Genomic DNA, 17,502 nt, shown 5'->3' with positions numbered 1-17,502 from the left:
AGTACTCAGTACTCAGTAGTCACCAGTCTCCGCCTTTTCGGTTCGACCAAATTTAAAAAAAAATGGATATAGATATATATAACCTGAGGCTGACAGCTAAAATTAAAAACCGTTTCTGCCACAAGTCAACTTTCCTGTTTCCAATTTACTAAAAGGCACACCGAATTCCAAGCCAAGCAACTGCAACTGTTCTCTCAAGTGGGACGTATAAGAAAGTGATAGTTCATACTTTAATGATGCAATGTTTTAGCAACATACTACACTTCTTGCTTTGAGTTTTGTTGTATACCAGTGCAATATTAGGAAAAGGATGAACAATGGACAAGATGTACGCTATAATGAGCAACAATCACACCAGCAGCAGCAGCAGCAGCAGCAGCTACAGCAAGCACCGTCGCAGCAAAATAGTCTAGCTCATAACACGACGCTACCACGATCATCATTAGATCAAGGACAGGCGCAACAACACAGGTTAGCACACAGCATGTCGCTACCACAACCATCCCTAGATGTACAACAGCGACAACAACAACAATTCCAACAACAACAGTTCCAACAACACCAGCAGCAGCAACAACAGCAACAGAATTCCCGAAGGCAAACGCTCAATATAAGCTATGACTTCAATGATCCCCAGTTCCGTATCGATGATCCTCTAGGCCTGCAGTCTGGGCTAAGCAATGTGGCCTCGTCCGATTCCGGTCCCTCTGGGGGTGAGTTCAAGAACTCTTCGCGTGCGTCTCTGGTCTCTATAGACTCCTTCTTACCAAACCCTGCGCGGTCATCAACAGAGAACCATAATGCCGGGTTAAACTTCTACGGCGATAGCAGTGTAGGTATGAACTTAGGCAATTCTAGTCGGCAGTCACCCTATGCATCACCTAGTGAGATGGGGAGCTCAACATACAGACAAGCGCCTAACCACTTCAATGCGCTTGGCAGTGGTTTGGGCCGGAGTATGGGTGGGGGTATGGAGGAGGTGATGGATTTCAAGTACCTCTATTCGCTTATACAAGGAGGCCCAGCAGACTCACTTGGAACGTTTAATGGCAGTAGTATTCTGCACCAGCAGGGCTCGGGTGCCGTACCCTTTCAGCCCCAGGCACAACAGGCGCAGGGGATGACGCCTGGGAACTATGTCGACCATGGAAGCATGCTGGGTAGTAACGGCAGCAGTGGGTTGATTGGTCTCAATAACACGAATGCGGGCTTGGGGAACGCGTTGAGTCCCTTGTTCGGTGCACGTTCGGTGGATGCGACTATGAGTGACGACAAACTCATGCAACAGCAGCAATTACGCAATGGTGTTGAGGGACAGGATTTATTAAGAGCGGGCAGCGTGACATCCACTGCATCTCACGGCTCCCAGCAGTCAAGCTCGCTTCCTTTGAATCGGGGCCTCAGTAAGGTATTTGAGTTCAAGCTCAATGTTGAAGTTGTCTGGTTTCCTGAAGCAAGTATATGTACAAAGATTTTGTGAATTTGTGTTGTCTTCCGTGTACATCATTGCGGACTGTGTAATCAAGTAATATATATATATATATATATATATATAATACAGTAATACATATATATATATATATATATATATATAATAATATATATATATATATATATATATAGTGTGTGTGTTGTTATGAATGGATGGATGGATGGAAATATATATGTGTGTGTGTATGTACATGCATATGTAAGTATACAGGTATACATGTATCTATGAATGAATATATATATATGTATATAAAATATATAGATATATATATATATATATACATGTATATGTATTTATATATATATATATATATATATTTGTATTTATATATATATGGATATGTATATGTATAATATATATATGTGTGTATATGTAAACATATATATATATGTGTGTGTATGTATGTATATGATGATATTATGTTTGTATATATATATATATATTTATATTGCATATGTATTTTGCATTATGTATTATGTATATGTTTATAATAACAATATTTATGTCATGTATATACGTATGTTTGTGAGTATATACCTATTATAAGTGTGTGTGTGTGCTCGTGTTTATATGAGGATGCATGTTTGTATATATAAATATATATGTGTGTGTATGTGTAGATATGTACATATATATATATATATATGTGTGTGTGTGTGTGCTCGTGTTTATGTGTGTATATGAGTATGCATGTTTGTATATATATATATGTGTGTGTGTATGTGTAGATATGTACATATATATATATATATATATATATATATGTGTGTGTGTATAGATATGTACATATATTTATATATATATGTGTGTGTTTGATGCCTGTGTACAAATGCATGAATACTTTCTTACGTAAGTAATATGGAACGAATACGTATGCTTGTATTCAAGAGTGCGAATTATTTGAAGTATAATTGCATGCCTATGCATAGTAGCACATATACAATTATTCACATATATATGTGTATGTTGTTTGTTTGTTTGTTTGTATATATGTATGTTTGTTAATTTGTTAGTTTGTATATGTATGTGTGTGAGCATGTACATATGTATATATATATGTGTGTTTGTCTTTGCCTGTGTCTGTGTCTGTGCATATATGTTTGTCTGTGTCTGTGTCTGCGTGATGTATGTATATTATATATATATATATATATATCATGTGTATGTGTGTGTGGGTATATATATATATATGTATGTATGTGTGTGTTTATGTATGTATATATATATTGTATACTATATATATGTGTGCGTGTCTGTCTGTGTGTGCAATCGCCTTTTTGAAATGATGTTTGTAGTGGTCATTGTTGCGGTAATATTGCTATTGACATGTGTCCATGTAATTTGAATCAATACAAATTGTGTATCTCTAGCGTATATTAGATTGCTACAGTTATAGGGGTGTACGCACATACATTAGCAGATGTATGTACATAGAGAGTCGGATTGTTTGTCTTAGCCGATGTATGTACGTCTGAATACAGGTGTGGTGCATGTGTTTCCAGTATGTGTAGTTTTGAAGCGTGATTTCAGTTCGAAAATAACTAGTGAGTATGGCCAAATGACCTCGTTTGCATACGACAAGTACAGTCGATCGGTATTATTCTTCATGCAGGTAGGTTTATGCCATGATGCCTCTATGTATTCGTTATGTGGCTGCACATTGCGTGCCGACGTTTCTGTATATATTAAATTCTATTCCAGATATTTATGATTACGCAGCTTCTGAATTCAACACTCCCTCTAATGCAATTCAGTGGTGTGAGCGTGTGTGTGGGTATGCTTTTTTCAGTAACCCATTCGCTATTGATCTGCTATATTTGCGTGTCTTCAGTTTTATCGACTGGGAAAGATTGCATAGATGCTGCTTTGCCTCAAGAGCTCTAAGCCTGTTTTTCTCAGTTTCTTGATAACATCCACGTTTTTGTGATAAGGTTTAACATACTGAAACACTCAGCTGGCACCCCAGTTATCCTGATATGCTTCGCCTTCAATTGGAATCTTCTTCATATTCGCAGGGCGATCCGAATCGAGGTTCTATCAGTTCCGAGTCAAAAACTCCGGGAGGTAGCAATGCCCAGCGTAAGCGGCCGAGTAAGGATGTCAGCTCGCATATGATCCGGTCTGTCGGTATTGTGCAGCACACACATGAGATGGAGGGGCACTTAGATTCGCTGCCGCCGCTACTACAGAAGGTATTTTATATTAGATGAGATAATTAAGCCTGCTGTTGACTATTCCTGTATCAATTAATTTAGCCGTAGATTACTGTTATATGTGTGTTTGTTCTTGCCGCTGAGTGTGGTTGTAATAAATATCTACCCGGCATCTAAAGCATATCGATTTTCATATCTTTAGGAATTTGTAATTGCGACCCCCGTGGGTACGGCCGAACGTTATGGCTGGATAAATAAGGGCGAGCTCTACTGTGATTTACATTTATCTATAATGTTTCATCGCGGCAATAAAATCACAGGAGTTATTGACGTTCAAAAAAGCAATCAAGAAGGCCACGATGGGGGACCGTCTACAGTTTCTACATCAGTGTCGCGAAGAACTGGGAAAATTCGCGCCATTTGTTGCGTACGAACCTACCGATAAGAATATGAAACGACTCAAGCTCAATACTAAGCACTTCTTCTCGCTCAGAGGTGGTTTTAATGAGGTATGTGTTCATTGAGGGCTTGCAATTGAATATGTATGTGTGTGTGGTTTTGTGGTTTTTGTGTTGTTATTATAAAAAAGCGGCCAGACGTGCACTTTTTTAGGTACCGTCCTCTACCCGAGGTGATTGTGCACAAATAAGCAATATAGTGTATGACATACATTGATTTGTAATGTGTGTTATATTGTGTTGGTCTTGATTGACCTGAACGGTCCTGGTTAAGACATATTCGTGTTGTAGTAGTAGGAGAGAGAAAACTACATTGAAGCTATATCCTCGAAACTATAACCGAATTAATTATCATTTGCACGCAGGATGCGAAAACAGAGAGCGCCCAGCAAGCCATCAATAAATTGAACTCGCTAAAGATGTTCTTCGATCAATTCCCTTCGATGCGCGTGCCCACCACACAACTGGTAATTGATTTGGATACATTAAGAAGTAAAAAAGTGTACAGTAATGTATGGCATCGCATGATCTATAATCTTCTCGTTCTGAGTTTAAGGTTCTGGTGTAAAAACCGATGTATGGTCAATATTTAAACAATTCAGCTTAATTGTATTTTTTTAATTCGCGTTTCGGCTATGGTCGTATGTCGCTATGGTTATAAATGATGGCCATATCAACTACTCGCCCTAGTGATGTATATGTAAGTGCCTGTGAGTGAGCACTCCATGCCTCTATAATATGTCCAGAGTACACTCAAGGAAGTCTAGTGTATGTGTATTGTAAATACGCTTACAATGTATTCGTATGCGTGCATTGTGCGACATCTGTCATTCTGTGTGTGCTTGAGCATACCTGCCGGCCTTGTAAATGGTGATCCTGACTAGTATTTTGCGTGACTGCGTGTATTTCGCACATTCGCAGCTGGTGGGGACCTGTGCTATACTGCAACGGGATCGACTCATTACCACTCCGCCTCGTGAATGTGATGTACACCTTTGTCTATACTATTATTCGTTTTAGGCGTGTCATGAACTCGCTCTGTCTGCCTACGGCGTGTGTCGTATAAATGTCTAATTTAGTGTTCATTGAGTGGACAATGTGCGCATTCTGTTCTTTATTCTATGCGGGATGACTGTGCACAACCTTCATTCTCTAAATGAACACGCGAATTGCTTCGATCTAAAAATCTGGTGACTCCGAGCATTCGAGCTGTTGTTTACGATACAAACAAGCCCTTGTCTGTGACCAACATCGCTCAATTAAACCTCGGTATTTTGTTCAGGGCAAACCCGAATCGAAAAGGATGAAGAGTGAGCCCGCTGATAAGGGGGCAGGCACTGCTGCGTTTACAAAGGCTAGCGACCAAATCACACAGCAACCGCTGCAGCTGCTTGTGTTTGACATTACAAATCAGGAATTCGAACAGTTCTTCCCGCGATGGGATACAAATGAAATACCTTTGGAGCCCTTTGTCCTGGAGGCTAGCTCCAGTATTGGTAACGTTTATCATCATTGTATTCCTTGCTTTCTGCATCCGTTCCGTGTGACACTTTCTTCAATCCTCTTTCAATCCCAATTTGGGGTCTGTATACTAATTGGTCAGTGCATGTTTCCCGATTTTGGTGTAATTGTATGTGTTTTCGCGAAATATTGGGCACCCATCGACGACTTTACTTTGGTACGAACTCCAATCGTATTTGGATGTAGAGACTTGAGAGCTCATAGCATGACAGTAGGTACTCACGTGGGTAAGATGAACCTTTGATTTATTCAGGACAATTACAGAGTCAATTGATGGCCGATAGAGCTCCGTCCGTACAAGATGAACCCATTGAAATTAATATACACACCATCAGCAAACGACTGCAAAGCGGCCTTTTCTGTACCACAACTACTCCACTGGTAAGACTATATATATGTGTGTGTTCTTGTGACTGTTACGCAGCATCCAACATTAAGCACCGTCCTATATGGCGCGTTGATCGGGTAGCTATTGTGGGCTTCAAGTCTTTCATTGAAGTATCCCTTTGATATTTTTATATCTTTTCGATACATTTTACTATCTTCCTGTTGTGTCTGGTATCCGAGGGGACTGATAGGATGGATCGCATCTGGATTATGTACATCATAGACGTACTATGCTGTTTCCTCGGTTGTACAAGTACGGAGAATTCTTCTAAATCCCGATGTGTTTGCTCCACCCATCGCTTGTAATGACAGGGTGGACTTACTGAGATTCGGAAGAGTAATCAGAACGGGATTGTGTGTTTACCTATCCGATCAAAGCGACCCCAGATGGTCACTTTCAGACACAGAGAATTGGATTTTCAACAAGTGTGCAAGTACTTTGACAGCCATACCTGGTAAGTAAGGGAGAGAGAAATTGACTGGTTTGCGAATGAATGGTTTTGGCCTGCCAAGGCTCATAGACTGTCGAATAGTTTGAGTGCACCGAATTAGTACCACTTGCAATTGTTTATACGCAATATATGCGCATCACTGTTGTTTAGTCAATATTGCAAGTGTTGACACATGTATTCTAGAAGCGTGTATACAGAAATTTGTCTATTTCTTTCTGGGTTCGTTGAATTGTGCTGGAGGGTTTAAGTTCTGCTACTTTTAAGCGCCGGCAGTTTTCTGGCGAATTACCTATGATACATCACTTTCGAACACATTTACAAAGTTTGAAGCCAACACGCATCTGCGCTTATCCATTGACCCCTCTCATACTCATGCATACATTCATACTGATCCTATACACGGAATTCTGCCTACCCATACTGGCCTACTCCTTGGAATAATACGCACTCGTACACCCATACATATGTTTAAGTGGAGTTGTAGAATGCAAACACACAATTGCCTCAAAACCATTCTAAAATATTTAGTGGTGGCGTGGTGTTGCTGACCGGCATGGCGGGTGTGGGCAAGACTGTGTTCTGTGCACGCTACCTGTGGGAACTCTTTGAGCGCGAGCGCAATGGAAACGCGGCAGCGTATCGGGTGACGCTGTGGCTGGACTGTTCGGGTTTGACCACGCGCACAGAGTGCGAGACGGCCTTTGCTGGATTCGCTAGTCCGGCCTATCTGGAACTGCAGAGTATGTGAGGGTTATATTGTCTGTATTCGTATGGCCTAGTGCGGTATATTTGCGTGTTTGTACTGTATGCATATGTGTATCTGAGATTAAAGTGCATGTTTTTTTTGTTTTTTTTTGTGGGATGCGTGCGTGTGGGTGATGAAGGTTGTCTCTGATGTGTCCGTGCTGGTGAAAATGTTTGCTACGATGGGCTGCTAACTTTGGTTTGGAAGAGTATGTTTGTTTGCTACACGATGTGTGGCAGATATGTCCATATGACTAGGCCTCCCCAATAGCCCGAATTAGTATCCGTAAATGTGCTGAAGCCACTCGATACATCAGCATGTGCTCTACGGCATGTTTATATCCTGCAGTCAATGCTGTGAATATGCTTCGTGTGCATTTGTGGGATTTGTTTGCTTAGGTGTCTGCGAGGGTTACGCGTTGGACACGCTTAATTCGCATGAATGAAGCTTCCGACCAATCGATTGTGTCTTCTTTTTCTTCTTCTTTTTTCTTCTTTTTTGTGGTGTTGTATCCAAAACACTTTCCCTCAGAGGTATGCATTTGTGTGAGGATTTGATCTGCTGTGTGTATCTGACTTGCACCATAAATTGCTGTTGTTAATTCGTTTTTCTGTCACATGCGAATTGCCTCTTGTCCGGGTTCATAGTAATCAGTCCTCTATCATTCTCACATATGCACATGCGTCACTTCTGTATCGCCTTATACTAATAAACCCATACTCACTTTCTGGTCCCCACAGCTCCCGATGATGCGAGCAATGCGCAGATCATCGAACACATCCTGTACAAGTGGTTCTTCGCGAACAAAGGTCAATGGCTCATAGTCGTCGACAATGTGAATGCCATAGGTGCTGAGCATATCTTCGATTTGCTGCACCCTATCAGCAGTAGTGGCAGTGTTCTGGTGTCTAGGTGTGTTTCTTCGGAGATTGGCTGTATTCGCGTGCTCTATCAGCAAACTGATCTCTACAGCGTATCTTGCCCCTGTTCCAGTTCGAACGCTGTGGATGACAGGCTATTATTCATCGGGAGTAATTTAAGGACGTTTATTCGTTTTGTACCTTCTGAACTCTGTGCAGTCACGGTGTGCAGAGGATTTTCTATTGTATGTGTTATCGCTGTCTGCTTCCCCTTATACCTCGTTATCTACTGGTTGGGCTGTGGTGATATTGCTATTGACATGCTAGCGTGTTTGAAAGCACCTTATACTTCTTGTTTGATTTCGAACAAATCAGGCCGCAAAGTGTTGCACGTGTATGTGTAAGTGCTGTGTGGAAGAGGCTTTGGTGCTGCCATTCTTCTCTGGGTGCCAGGGAGACATTGGTAACATAGCGTCTAGCTACTTATATAGCTTCAGTGTAGTGTGGGTGTGACTTGCAGGTGTATATAAGTCCACGTCCTATGTACCTTCAGTTTTTTGTTTTTGTTTTCGTTTTCAGGATTAGAAGCACCTATTCATCCTTGTTTGAAACTTCCCCACTCACTTCTCACCGGCATCAACCCCCTCACCACCCCGCTTGCTTGCAGTCGATGGAATGAGATCAGCCTGAATGGCAATGGTAAGGATCTAAAGTTGAAGTTGGATGTGGTGGCCTTGGACTCTGCGGTAGAGTTCTTGGTCACGCGCTCTGGGATGTCCGAGCAGGCGGCACAAACTCAGCTGTCGGATATCGAAGGGGTCGCCGAAAAACTGGGTAGACTACCCCAGGTGAGTGTTATAGCTATAAGCGCGGCACAATGTATGTGTGCAGTTTCACGGCAGTTGCTATCGGTACGGACTATGCTTAAAGTAGTGTTGTATTTCCTATTGCTCGCACCCTTGTGAACATCATTCCTTGAGTTTTACCGTCTACCCGCCACCATTGTTGCATTACTGCATTGCGTATAAACATCGGATGAAGTGATTTCATAGCCCGTCACATTTGGCCAACGACGCCGCCGCTGTGCTTCATTTTGACTGTCTTGATGTACGCATTGTAGCATCTAGTACACATACAATAGTACAAGATGAGCTCCTGTGAGTGCAGCCTGACTCCGCTACTTGCTGACTTCGTTCTGGCACTCACATATGGAACGCTGCGCACACGATAACCTGAATAGGCGCTGGATATTGTGGGCGAACGTTTGCGCGGCTCAGTGCAGACATTCAGCGATTTCAATAAGTCTCTACAACACACCGGTTCGCTGAAAAGTGTCCTCAGCTCACTATCCCCCACTGGGGCGCAATCGCTTCTGAGTACATTCAGGTAAAGTGATTGTGTTCTAGAAGTATGCTTCTGAAAATGGGATTTTGTTTTGTTTGTTTGTTTGATTTTTAGCATTTCAAATATTTTTATTATTAAAAGAGAACATAGGTGCTGTCATGTTCCATCCACTGCCCATTTCGGCACATTTTGCGGACTTTGAATTGGGCACGGAAAGTAAAGTGTTGCCAATGTCACTTACATTTAATTTGGACTGCTCTATCCGTCTAGTGCGAACCCAAGTATCAATAATACCAAATGCTCTCGACTATCACTATCCCACGGACACAGGCAAATTGCCTACTCTATCCCAGAAGGGCCCTCTACGGAATTGCTGAATATCATCGCCTATCTACCGTCCATTCACATCCCAATTGCCATCTTCACTGGTTTTGAACATGCGCGACACGACTTCCCAAAACAGGTCAAGGTACGGCGTAAGGTCTAACCTTCTACTCGCGAAACTCGATAGATCCGCGTACTAAATTACCATCTGTTCAGGCGGCGTGCAGTTTCACAATTTGTCTGTTTTGTGCAGGGTGCTCCCCGCCTTGCTGCTAATGGTATCACGCACAAGTACTGATATCATAGATGTGACGGCCACACACATAGTTGGCCCGGCACAGTAGCGCTATAGTTCAGTCTGTACGTATCCTACAATACTCGCGGTTGACACCCCGAAAACCGTATTAAAACACGGGTGGAGTCACTTCGAAAGCTCTAAACGATCGCCAAAGCAACAGTGCTATATCACTCTCATTCACTTTATCGCTGACGTTGAAATGTATACTGACACATCCACAATTAGGTGGCCTTCCCTAATACCGAACTATACCGTGCACTCGAAGGCCAACCGCAAGCTATCCATTCGATCATTGCGCCGTTGTTGAACTCCGCTGTTGTTAACAAATTGACCGAAGCGACGGGTGTGCTCGGAATGCACCCGGTGGTACAAGAGGTGAGTAGGGGTGGTGTCATAAAGAACACATCAAAAGACACATATTGTGTGTGTATGTGGGGGGAGAATGCCTTCGGGTGGTGCACGATTTGATTAGAGCTGTACTGTAAGTTAAAGTACCAGTGTGTACTTGAAGGACAACCGGTGGTGGAAGAGTGTGGCAGGAATGATTCCCTTTCGGCCCGATGTGTATATGATCCAAATCGATACACAGGTCATACTGTCATCGTGATGTACCACACCACTGTATTCTCCCAATTACTTTGTTCTAACATGTTCCTCTCGCTAACCGTGCGTCACGTCATCAGATTCTCCGCGAGCTTATGAAACCGGAGGAGTGTGTCAAATATCGGTCAGCCGCGGTGGAGTTGTTGTACTCGGCACTGTGTGTAGAGCGCAACGACGACGACAGCATGTACTCACTGGGAATTGATGCGTTGATTCCCCATGTGTGGGATGTGCTCAGCAACAGTAGCAGTGTGCAGGTGAGTGTATCCGCGGGTGCACCGCCTACTTTAGAGTAGTTGTTATTGAGTCTTGTACGAGGAATCCCGTTTCATTGTATATTTGGATTGGATCTGGTAGGTTTGTATGTTTTATGGGTATGCGCCTCGTATGCCCTTGTTGGGCGCCCTCCTGTAGTGCGATCATATTTTTCAATGGTAGAACTTTTTTTTCGCGAACCATTCATTTCACGTATCTCGCTAATATACATGATTTTAAGTTCCGTTGATACATTCCACGTCGAAGTCGAAGCCATGTTCCCTTACTGAACCGGCTGCACCGCATACGCTTGTCCATGCCATCTTTAGCAGTGCTTTCTATGTTGTGCTTTAGCTCAGCCAGAATTCTACGTTACCTACCCACTTTCTATCACACTCCACATGATCTTAGACATCGAGCATGGCGTGTCTGGGACTATGGTGTAAGTTCGGCGAGTACGTCAACTACATGTGCCAGTACAGCATGGTTGGCCCTGCTCAGAAGGCCGATTTCGGCCAAGCAATGTATCTAGCCAAACAACGGGGTATGGAAGCTTCGTGCAAACGCCATTTGAGAAGCAGATTGTGTGTTCTGAGGAGCACGGAAAGCAATGCATATACTCTTTCACTTAGAAATATTCCCGTTTTTATGTCTTGTTAATTTGTGGGCATATTAAATCGGTTTGCAGGTATTGAGGATTCTTTCCAGGATATCATGCTCGCTTGGGTACGTTTCAAACGACAGCGAAGAATAAACTCATGTAAGAATATAAACCTGGTTGAGAGTCTGATCCATAGATCCTCAGGAGACGCTCCAGACGTTGATCCTCAGAAGCATGCCACTACCGATCAACAGCCATACAACCAGGAACGCGAACGTATGTAAGCTCGCGTCGTTTTTCTGCTTGCTTGGGTAGTCCGGTAGTTTTCTAATGTTTATAATATTGAGTTTAGTACAATCACGTTTTGTATTTGTTGATTGCTTGCACGATACCAAGTGTGGATCGCGATAACCATTTGCGGATCGTCTAAACCTGAAATACAAAATGACGAACGTTTCAGCCTCATTTATATCCGATCTGATGATCAGCATGGCTAGAGCTACAGCTTCACCGTATCAATTTCTTATCGTCCATCGTGACGCCATCCCGTCCATCTCCATCACAGAGGGTGCTGCAGAATTACCTGCGCAGATCCAAGGCAAACTGGTGTCGCAGCTGCACCTCCGGCCACTGGACCAGAGGATAGTCAACATGGTCTACAGCAAGGTCATGGTAGAGCCCGTTACACACCCTCATATTGTCACGATATCGCCCACCGCATGCGCATTGCTGGGTGTGGATGGCGAGGCTACTCTGGCGAAGGAGGCGGAGTTAGCTGCCAACCTCATGTCCGGTAATCAGGCGATAGAGGGGTCGCAGTCTACGGCGCATTTATACTGTGGCCATCAGTTCGGGAACTTTGCTGGACAGCTGGGAGATGGAAGGGCACATTCGATGGGTAGGTACCAGATTATATTGGGTGGATTGTTTATTAAATTTTTCTGCTGTGTTTCTATACACCATATTGATCACCACTTGTATACTTGCAATTGTAGGCATACGCTGCCACCGAGATCCTCGTAGCAACGAACGGCGGCATACTGATCGTTCAAAACGTCCACTGCTGCACTTCATTACCCATCTCTATCTATCAACCCATCCTTGTATGTCTTGTCTCCTCAATAGGGCGAGTGGTCTCACCGCTTGCTGGGCACATGGACAAGGGCGGCTTTGACGCGTCTTTCGGACCGTTCGTTGAGCTACAGTTCAAGGGCTCCGGTCGCACACCTTATTCGCGCACGGCCGATGGCAGAGCTGTGTTGAGAAGTAGTATCAGAGAATTCCTATGCTCCGAGTACATGGCTGCCTTACGGATTCCCACCACTCGAGCAGCGATTTTGGTGAACTCAGACACACAGGTATCCCTTTAGGTTGTGTTGTTGTGGTGTGTCTGACTATATGAGCAGGGGAGGAGTTATGTATGATCTGCAGCTACGAACGAACGGGTGTCGTTCGCGTTCTACCGGATGTTTCGTTTTTTGGTTTGTTTTGTTTTTTTGCTTTTTTCTTTCTTTCTTCACATTGTTGTCGATTTTCGAATCTCTTCTTAATTGCCCATAAAGCAGCGAAATTTAATAGTGCAGGATATGCTCGGACTATTACACGTCCCCTCATTCCCGACGAACATGCGATGATGTCCATAGCATGTAATCAACCCGTTCTTGGATGAATATTTTCTTCTACCCCAGGATTTGTTTCTGAATTCGCACTGCATTACAATTTCGACTATCAGGTGACCAGAGACCCCCTGTATGTAGGGAAGCCAATCCGCGAAAACGCTTCCATCGTCAGTCGGTATGTTCTGTATTTGATCCTAGATTTAGCGAGTATCCTGTGGGTTTGCTTTCACCACAAAAGCGCATGTACCGAAATTATTCTTTGTGATATCACGTCGGAGCTGTACGGCAACAATTTACGGCATGTATCATGCTTGTCCTCAGGGCGTAGGTAAGGCGTTTGACTGACTCGTATCCCGGTACATTTTTATCGCCTATGCAGTATTGCACCTTCGTTCTGGCGAGTGGGATCGTTTGAGATCTTCACTGCGGGTAAGAATGGGGTGGAGGGCCCCTACGCCGGGGAAATCGACCGTTGCTCAGATATGCTCGACTTCTACATTAAGCAGCATTTCAGTCACATCTGGAAGAAGTTTCCGCACGGCAAGCCCAGGTGAGTATGGGTTTGGTTTGATTTGGGGTAAAAATTTACAGTTGATACTTCTATCTATTTTGTTTTTTATAAGTTCGTATGACCATGGCTACGGACCATATTAGAGGCGTCAACTGTCATCATCCGTATATTTATACCATTCCTATTCGAAACCTTATTCTATAACCCAGCTTTATGATAAGCAGCGCATATGCTCCGGTTCTCCTGTACGAGACTGATTTTATTACTTGCATTTATAACACCACCTTGCAGATATATCGAGTTCTTCTCCGAAGTCTGTGCTCGAAATGCGCGCACCGTGGCCATGTGGCAGAGTGTTGGGTTTGTACACGGAGTGCTAAACACGGACAACATATCTCTGCTCGGCCTGACACTGGACTACGGGCCGTTTGGCTTCATGGACAGTTTCAACCCGCACTATGTACCCAATTACAGCGGTATGATGTCATTACATCTATCCCGTATTGTGGCTAATGGGTCCGTACTCGGATTGTCAATGTTTAGTACGCGTGTATCTTAGGTAGTCACAAGACTTTATTGCTTGAAAGTGGGTCGGATGAGCCTTCGTATAAATACTTCTCAAATGATCACAAGTACAAAATTACCAATCACTTCCTGTACTGATTGTCCATTTCCAGATACGGACGAGAGATATGCATACGAGAACCAACCTAAAATGATATACTGGGGACTTGGTAAGCTGGCAAAGGCGATCTCAGGTGTCGTGCCTCTGGATGAATTGATTGCTAAATTAAATCAGGTAAGTATCACATGTTAGTGCTATACGAGTGGGTGCCTTTGGTATCCCATGAATATGACTAAGTTCTCTTGCTTGCAATGTGAATACGCACGAGCCTGTTGCAATCGAACATGATCTTTGTCCGCTCATAAAATTCGCACTATCCGAATACCTCCTCATATTACTTGTTTACTAGAATGTGCATGTGTGTACCATAAAAATCAACGTGTGCAGTCATTATTTTGACTTACTTTCCATTACATCTTGCTATCTCGCTGCTGTACCACATATTGTCTATCTTCACCTGGTATATGCACCGTATTCTAATGACCCTCTCCTCTCAATACACGTGCCCTTTAGGTTTTCTGGCCAGTGTACGTGGACCACTTTCACTCCATCGTGATGCGCAAGTGGGGTATGGTGGGCCGTGATATGAAGAAGAGAAAAGCCGCCACTCAACAGGCAGAAAAGAAAAATGCCTCTGCAGGAACAAACGGGGTCAACGAAGATAGTGGGAAGGTGGATTCCAGCTCACTGAAAGTACCCCAGGCAAAGAAAAACTCCGCATCGACATCTAAAACTGCTTTTGCAGATGCCGATGTGTTAGATGGTATGGTTTGGGCGGGGGGGGAGGGGGGCGTGTATTGTTTTCTTCTTGTTTGTCTGTTGTACTATTTTTGTGCGAGAAGTGTCTATCCTATCCCGTTGTGACAGTGTCTATAAGTCACTTGCAACGGACTCTACCATCTGTTCATAGGACAAGGCCTTTATATAATGTCGACAAAAAACGTATGTAGCTAATGTTTTGATTTGTTTTCCGTACATTCGTGCAGACGCCATCTACGACAATGACGAGAAGCTCATCAGCAGAATGATGCAGACCATGGAGGAGACGGGGGCGGATTTTACCAACACTTTCAGATGCCTGTCGAACATTGTAGCTCACGAAGGTTCGTTTTCTATGTCTTCTCGTTATCGTCTAGTGCTGTGTGTTGTTGTTTTGAAGACTCCGTACTGACGGTACAAGATTGGCGATTACAAATATCATTCATTTCATAGTTGTCTGAAGGCTGATATCCACATCGTGCAACTTTTCTAGAAGCGAGGTATTAGTTTTGTGCTTCTGGCAGCTCACGGTGTTCGGAATCAGGATGATAGCTCAATTCTACAATTGGATGCATTTTGCACGCTCATGTCCTGTCGAAGTACGAAATCGCATCATTCATCTAATATGCAAATCGAATGCTCACAGATGGACCTGAAAGCCCGGAATCACTTAGCTCGAGAGAAAATGTGTTGGACTACATAGTGTCACAGTTAGATGACGGTCGAGAAATGGCCAATACAATGCCATACGAGGTAGAATACCTTAAGGTGTTGTCTACATTCCCAGTAGAACACGACGATGTGCTACTGGCACTAACAGGTATGCAGAATGAACAATCTATATTGACATTTATGTACTTTGTGTTGGTGTTTGTCCAGTTGAATATGTGTGTACGGCTCATTGGATATGGGAGAATGCAGGTGCCGCGTGTTTAGGTAATGTTGTGGATTTATTGATACAGCACAATTTCTCTCGGAAAAGAAACCGTACAGTCAAAATGGAGTTTTACTTCATATTATTTACATAATAATAAATTTTGTTAATTTAAATTGCTGTTTCATCAATTATTTGGCTTGTCATTTGGGTCGGTGAGAATGTTTGGATATCAACCCAATACTTCGTACGTTTCCGGATATGCAATCTCTTGTTCACACCAGCTACTCACAATCTACATTCGCATAGGCAAGCACGTTGACTACTTCAAGCAAAGAATGGAGTCAGTGGCACGTGCAAAGCGTCTGGCCGCCGTTTCGCCGTTCCAAAAGGATGATGAGGACAGAGCTAAATGGGCCGCGTGGCTGAAACAGTACCAATCGTATGTAAATGATGATTGGAAACTGGCCGAAGCCTCTGGCGCGACTCTGACTGAGTACAACACGCAGCGAGTCACCATCATGAACACGACAAATCCTAAGTTCTGTCTAAGAAATTATATGGCGCAGAGTGCCTTCGAAAAGGCAAAGGTGAGTTTGTTGAAGCGAAAATTTGTGTTCATATGTAGGTGGACTCTGTCAATTGGAGGGTAATCTATATATAGGAGTGTAGCGATGACTTATATATCAATTCTTGTGCAGTCTCTAATCTGCATGATAGCCATATGGTTGAGCGTGTGCTTTGTTGGAACTTGTGTTCATGTGTGATTTGCTTGTTTTATACAACTATTTGTAGATTCGAAGGTAGACCTGGCTATAACCTCATGCGTGCTCAATATATCTTGTTTGTATGGTACTATGTCTGCCCGACCGCGATAGTTTTGGTTCTCGTGTAAAATTTACACGGTGAAAAGTGGCATTCCACGCCGAAAACTTTCGTCGACAGCTTGGTTTGTTGTTCATCTCCGCATTTGTGAATATCCGACACAATTGCAATATTGGGCTCGATATGTGAGATTTCTCTCTAACTGCATTTACTGTCCATATTGCTTGTTCTCACCCATAAAACCAAAGCCATGCAATAACACATCTGGACATGTCGATGATACTTTCATAACTCGTTCGATTGCAGCTGGGAGATTTCACTGAATTGCAAACGTTGACCAAAATTCTGAGTCGTCCTTTCGACGAGTGGGAACAATATGAATCATTGAAATATGACAGGTGCGTGCAATTTGCAATTATTCGGAATCAGCTCTTTACAGCTTTTCGAATGTAACTGGTTCTAGCCATACAATCGTGCACGTTTGGCTGAAGAATATTATCATGGCAAGGGTGCTCAATTACAGCCATTCTCTATCCTGCACTCTCCAACAGACACGCCTCTTCATTACGAATGTGCATCAGTTGCTCGAGTTAAAACGTCAGCCCAAAATAAAGACGCACGAGATCTTGGTACAGAAACATAATCAGACAGAATCAGCTACCTATTGCTTAGACGAAACTGCCTTATAGTGTCGTCTATTCATTATATTTACGTACATATATAGCGTCAATTTGAGCAGCTGCCATGGAGCGTTATATCTCCTGACGAAATAGATGTCATTATAAAACGAGAGGCG

General features: G+C 43.2%; 3 protein-coding genes across 3 annotated transcripts; all 3 read left to right on the top strand.

Annotated features, from left to right (window-relative positions):
• Positions 1–4,004: 4,004 nt before the first annotated feature.
• On the top strand, positions 4,005–10,933 carry SARC_06036 (hypothetical protein; the record flags this gene model as incomplete). Its single annotated transcript, XM_014300076.1, has 12 exons — positions 4,005–4,154; positions 4,469–4,570; positions 5,386–5,599; positions 5,878–6,005; positions 6,324–6,466; positions 6,992–7,203; positions 7,949–8,120; positions 8,736–8,916; positions 9,309–9,454; positions 9,743–9,881; positions 10,260–10,409; positions 10,718–10,933. The coding sequence occupies 12 exons, from the start codon at positions 4,005–4,007 to the stop codon at positions 10,931–10,933; spliced, it is 1,953 nt and encodes a 650-aa protein (XP_014155551.1).
• A 379-nt stretch (positions 10,934–11,312) lies between these two features.
• Positions 11,313–11,777, top strand: SARC_06035 (hypothetical protein; the record flags this gene model as incomplete). Its single annotated transcript, XM_014300075.1, has 2 exons — positions 11,313–11,436; positions 11,581–11,777. 2 exons carry the CDS (start codon positions 11,313–11,315, stop codon positions 11,775–11,777), a joined length of 321 nt encoding a protein of 106 aa, XP_014155550.1.
• Positions 11,778–11,937: 160 nt separating this feature from the next.
• On the top strand, positions 11,938–17,502 carry SARC_06034 (hypothetical protein; the record flags this gene model as incomplete). Its single annotated transcript, XM_014300074.1, has 12 exons — positions 11,938–12,391; positions 12,619–12,851; positions 13,226–13,287; positions 13,492–13,662; positions 13,915–14,099; positions 14,301–14,422; positions 14,762–15,011; positions 15,235–15,351; positions 15,654–15,827; positions 16,191–16,471; positions 17,013–17,104; positions 17,258–17,502. The coding sequence occupies 12 exons, from the start codon at positions 11,938–11,940 to the stop codon at positions 17,298–17,300; spliced, it is 2,184 nt and encodes a 727-aa protein (XP_014155549.1). The 3' UTR covers positions 17,301–17,502.

This window comes from Sphaeroforma arctica (genome assembly GCF_001186125.1).
Source record: "Sphaeroforma arctica JP610 unplaced genomic scaffold supercont1.415, whole genome shotgun sequence".
Classification (NCBI taxonomy): domain Eukaryota; class Ichthyosporea; order Ichthyophonida; genus Sphaeroforma; species Sphaeroforma arctica.
This window is presented reverse-complemented; position numbering and strand designations above follow the sequence as displayed.